Below are 4,967 nucleotides of genomic sequence, written 5' to 3'. Positions count from 1 at the left end.
CTGTTATAGAGCAATACATATAGCTACTTAGTTTGTTATAGAGCAATGCATATAGCTACTTAGTCTGTTACAGAGCAATACATATAGCTACTTAGTCTGTTATAGAGCAATACATATAACTACTTAGTTTGTTATAGAGCAATACATATAGCTACTTAGTCTGTTATAGAGCAATGCATATAACTACTTAGTCTGTTATAGAGCAATACATATAACTACTTAGTTTGTTATAGAGCAATACATATAACTACTTAGTCTGTTATAGAGCAATGCATATAACTACTTAGTCTGTTATAGAGCAATGCATATAGCTACTTAGTCTGTTACAGAGCAATACATATAGCTACTTAGTCTGTTATAGAGCAATACATATAACTACTTAGTTTGTTATAGAGCAATACATATAACTACTTAGTTTGTTATAGAGCAATACATATAGCTACTTAGTCTGTTATAGAGCAATACATATAACTACTTAGTTTGTTATAGAGCAATACATATAACTACTTAGTTTGTTATAGAGCAATACATATAGCTACTTATATACAATTGAAAGTATATTTTAACATTTCAAAACTACAAATTTTCATACTTAAAGTTAATGCCTTTGAAAATAAATTGACTTTCTACAATTCCAGTGGTTTTCACTCGGGTCCTGAGCACGTCTTCGTGACTAGGGATGTAATTTTCATCACAGATCCTATCTAAGGAGTTAAGGTAGCTATAAAATACAAGGAAATATTTACAATGTTTTTATATACTCAAGTCCATATTAGTGACTTGGAACAAAATAGCTTTGTAAATTGCTGAGGTTGTTTTAGAGATCAGTATAATATATTTATTTAAATATTGCCTTATTAACCATCTATGGCACCTTGCAATCTATGATTTTTCTGTGTTTATTTAATGGTTTTCAACAAATAGCATCTCATCACCCTGATTAACAAGAATATGTCCTACTCAAAAGAAGTAACTTAGTGAAGAAGATGGAACTATCTAATATTAATGAAATTACTATCTAGTATCAATGTACTTACTATCTAGTATCAATGAAATTACTATCTAGTATCAATGTACTTACTATCTAGTATCAATGTACTTACTATCTAGTATCAATGAAAGTACATTGATACTAGATAGTAACATTGATACTAGATAGTAATTTTTACTATCTAGTATCAATGTACTTACTATCTAGTATCAATGTACTTACTATCTAGTATCAATGTACTTACTATCTAGTATCAATGAAATTACTATCTAGTATCAATATACTTACTATCTAGTATCAATGTACTTACTATCTAGTATCAATGTACTTACTATCTAGTATCAATGAAATTACTATCTAGTATCAATGTACTTACTATCTAGTATCAATGAAATTACTATCTAGTATCAATGTACTTACTATCTAGTATCAATGAAATTACTATCTGGTATCAATGAAATTACTATCTAGTATCAATGAAATTACTATCTAGTATCAATGAAATTATGACCTACTGTTAATGAAATTACTATCTAATACTATCTTTTTGATGGTTATGTTTCATTATTGATTTTAAAACCACGTATCAGATATAAGATAAAATACTTCATACATGAAATAATGGATACTTTATACGACTGTGTCTTGTGTGACATTCGAGAATTATTTCTAGTTTGGTTTAAAAAAAATATAATTACACTAGCCTATTTAGCACATTCATGAACCAAATATTGTCCAACTGTTCAAATTTGAATTTATATGTTGTATTACAGCAATATTCAGAATAATTAGAAATAAAATATACAAAATGTAGCACAATTAAAATCATTTCAATTCAAAAAAGAATTAGAAATAAAAGATAAATCAACATTCATATATCATCAACATCATTTCTTACTAGGATGCTGAATCATTGAGTTGATATTCTCTTGAGCGATTATAGCACTTCTGAACGCAAGAGTCGTGCCAGAGTGTTTTCATGAGTTCAGCAATGTCTTGAGTCAGTTTTCCCTCTTCAACAGTGCTCACCAGTGTCAGAAACTGCTGTGCATCTTTCTGAAAAAAAAATGAAACCAACTTTAATCTCCTTTCAAGTGATACATTCCACACAATAGAAATACTTCATTGGATATAACTAAAAAAAAACACTTCTGTAAGTCTTCAAATTCTTTGTAACTGTCACATTATATACAATTTTCATTAAACAAATCACTACTACTACTCCAACAGATGTACATGGTACTATTGTCACTACTCCAACAGATGTACATGGTACTATTGTCACTACTCCAACAGATGTACATGGTACTATTGTCACTACTCCAACAGATGTACATGGTACTATTGTCACTACTCTAACAGATGTACATGGTACTATTGTCACTACTCCAACAGATGTACATGGTACTATTGTCACTACTCCAACAGATGTACATGGTACCTCTTGTCACTACTACAACAGATGTACATGGTACTATTGTCACTACTCCAACAGATGTACATGGTACTATTGTCAATACTCCCAACAGATGTACATTGTACTATTGTCAATACTCCAACAGATGTACATTGTACTATTGTCACTACTCCAACAGATGTACATGGTACTATTGTCACTACTCCAACAGATGTACATGGTACTATTGTCACTACTCCAACAGATGTACATGGTACTATTGTCACTACTACAACAGATGTACATGGTACTATTGTCAATACTCCAACAGATGTACATGGTACTATTGTCAATACTCCAACAGATGTACATGGTACTATTGTCAATACTCCAACAGATGTACATGGTACTATTGTCACTATTTCTACTATTCCTAGAAGCCAACAAGTACATTATTGTTACTACTTCAACAGCACTAAGAGCACTACTACATTCAGCTCAACAGACGTATAGGGCACTACAACCTCCAGTTCAACAGACAAATAGGGCACTGTTACATCCAGTTCAACAGACAAATAGGGCACTGTTACATCCAGTTCAACAGACAAATAGGGCACTGTTACATCCAGTTCAACAGACATATAGGGAACTGTTACATCCAGTTCAACAGACATATAGTGCACTGTTACATCCAGTTCAACAGACATATAGTGCACTGTTACATCCAGTTCAACAGACATATAGGGCACTGTTACATCCAGTTCAACAGACATATAGGGAACTGTTACATCCAGTTCAACAGACATATAGTGCACTGTTACATCCAGTTCAACAGACAAATAGGACACTGTTACATCCAGTTCAACAGACATATAGGGCACTGTTACATCCAGTTCAACAGACAAATAGGACACTGTTACATCCAGTCCAACAGACATATAGGACACTGTTACATCCAGTTCAACAGACAAATAGGGCACTGTCACACCCAGTTCAACAGACATATAGTGCACTGTTACACCCAGTTCAACAGACATATAGGGCAGTTACATCCAGTCCAACAGACATATAGGGCAGTTACATCCAGTCCAACAGACATATAGGGCACTGTTACATCCAGTACAACAGACATATAGGGCAGTTACATCCAGTCCAACAGACATATAGGGCACTGTTACATCCAGTACAACAGGCCTACAGAGCACTGATAGGTCAAAGAACAATGCTGAAGTCTTATTACACATCAGTTGTAGCTCAACAGTAAGTCTGAAGGCTTAATGCTAAAACCTCTGTGTTTAACAAAACAAACAATTTTTAGGAGGACGTCTCTAAAATTAGGAAAATGCAAGAAAGTGGTTAGATTTTTTGGAGAACTAAGTCATTTAAAAGTCTCAGCATACACTTATCTGTATTTTGGAAAACTGATTTTTTATAAATGTTATCTTGTATATATATAGTCAGCTAGTATTTTATCATCTTATGCACACAACAAAAACATACTTACTGTTCTGGCAAGGTTACCAAAATGAATTTTTAACTGACTCATTGCCTTAATAATAGCCACCAGACTTTGGATAGTGTTACTGTGAACAATGGGCTTGTACTGAAGAGATTCTTCTTCTGAGTATCCTCTTTCATGGATAATTCTAGATTCAGAAACTACGATGAAACTCATTGTATGAAATAAATAAAATTGATAACAATTATAAATCACTTTCTTAATCTCATTCACACCCTGAAAGTTTTATTTATAAAAACTGGTTATATATCTATATATAATGCCTATACCACTACTATACCTGGTATTGGATGAAAGGCCTCATTGGCACTTGATATAGCAGATATATTATAACATGATCTCCTTTGCTTTCATTCATGGGTTCTTAGAATTAAGTATACACTTAACAGTATTTATTTTTAAAACAGAAACTGCTAATAAAGATACAAGGATGAGTGCCTGGTCCTTACATCCTCTTCTTCCACTTCCACCGATGTTCTATGTAATGGTCCTTACATCCTCTTCTTCCACTTCCACCAATGTTCTATGTAATGGTCCTTACAGCCCCTTCTTCCACTTCCACTGATGTTCTATGTAATGGTCCTTACAGCCTCTTCTTGCACTTCCACTGATGTTCTATGTAATGGTCCTTACAGCCCCTTCTTCCACTTCCACTGATGTTCTATGTAATGGTCCTTACAGCCTCTTCTTCCACTTCCACTGATGTTCTATGTAATGGTCCTTACAGCCCCTTCTTCCACTTCCACTGATGTTCTATGTAATGGTCCTTACAGCCCCTTCTTCCACTGATGTTCTATGTAATGGTCCTTACAACTCCTTCTTCCACTTCCACTGATGTTCTATGTAATGGTCTTTACATCCTCTTCTTCCACTTCCACTGATATTCTATATAATGGTCCTTACAGCCCCTTCTTCCACTTCCACCGATGTTCTATGTAATGGTCTTTACATCCTCTTCTTCCACTTCCACTGATGTTCTATGTAATGGTCCTTACATCCTCTTCTTCCACTTCCACCGATGTTCTATGTAATGGTCCTTACATCCTCTTCTTCCACTTCCA

The 4,967-nt window shown here is 33.9% G+C and overlaps 1 protein-coding gene across 1 annotated transcript in view; it reads right to left on the bottom strand.

Annotated features, from left to right (window-relative positions):
- Positions 1 to 592: 592 nt before the first annotated feature.
- Positions 593 to 4,967, bottom strand: part of LOC106475933 (guanine nucleotide-binding protein G(i) subunit alpha-like) — a gene marked incomplete at its 3' end in the record, with an annotated part of 13,998 nt that continues 9,623 nt past the window's right edge. The window contains exons 4-6 of the mRNA XM_022379935.1: positions 3,892 to 4,033; positions 1,890 to 2,047; positions 593 to 721 (exon numbers count right to left, since the gene is read on the bottom strand). Of these exons, the coding sequence (XP_022235643.1) occupies positions 593 to 721; positions 1,890 to 2,047; positions 3,892 to 4,033 (429 nt within the window). The remainder of the gene's footprint in view (positions 722 to 1,889; positions 2,048 to 3,891; positions 4,034 to 4,967) is intronic.

The sequence above is a fragment of the Limulus polyphemus genome, unplaced genomic scaffold (genome assembly GCF_000517525.1).
Source record: "Limulus polyphemus unplaced genomic scaffold, Limulus_polyphemus-2.1.2 Scaffold9466, whole genome shotgun sequence".
Taxonomy (NCBI): Eukaryota; Metazoa; Arthropoda; class Merostomata; order Xiphosura; family Limulidae; genus Limulus; species Limulus polyphemus.
The sequence above is the reverse complement of the archived record's forward strand: the minus strand, read 5'-3'. Positions and strand labels throughout refer to the sequence as shown.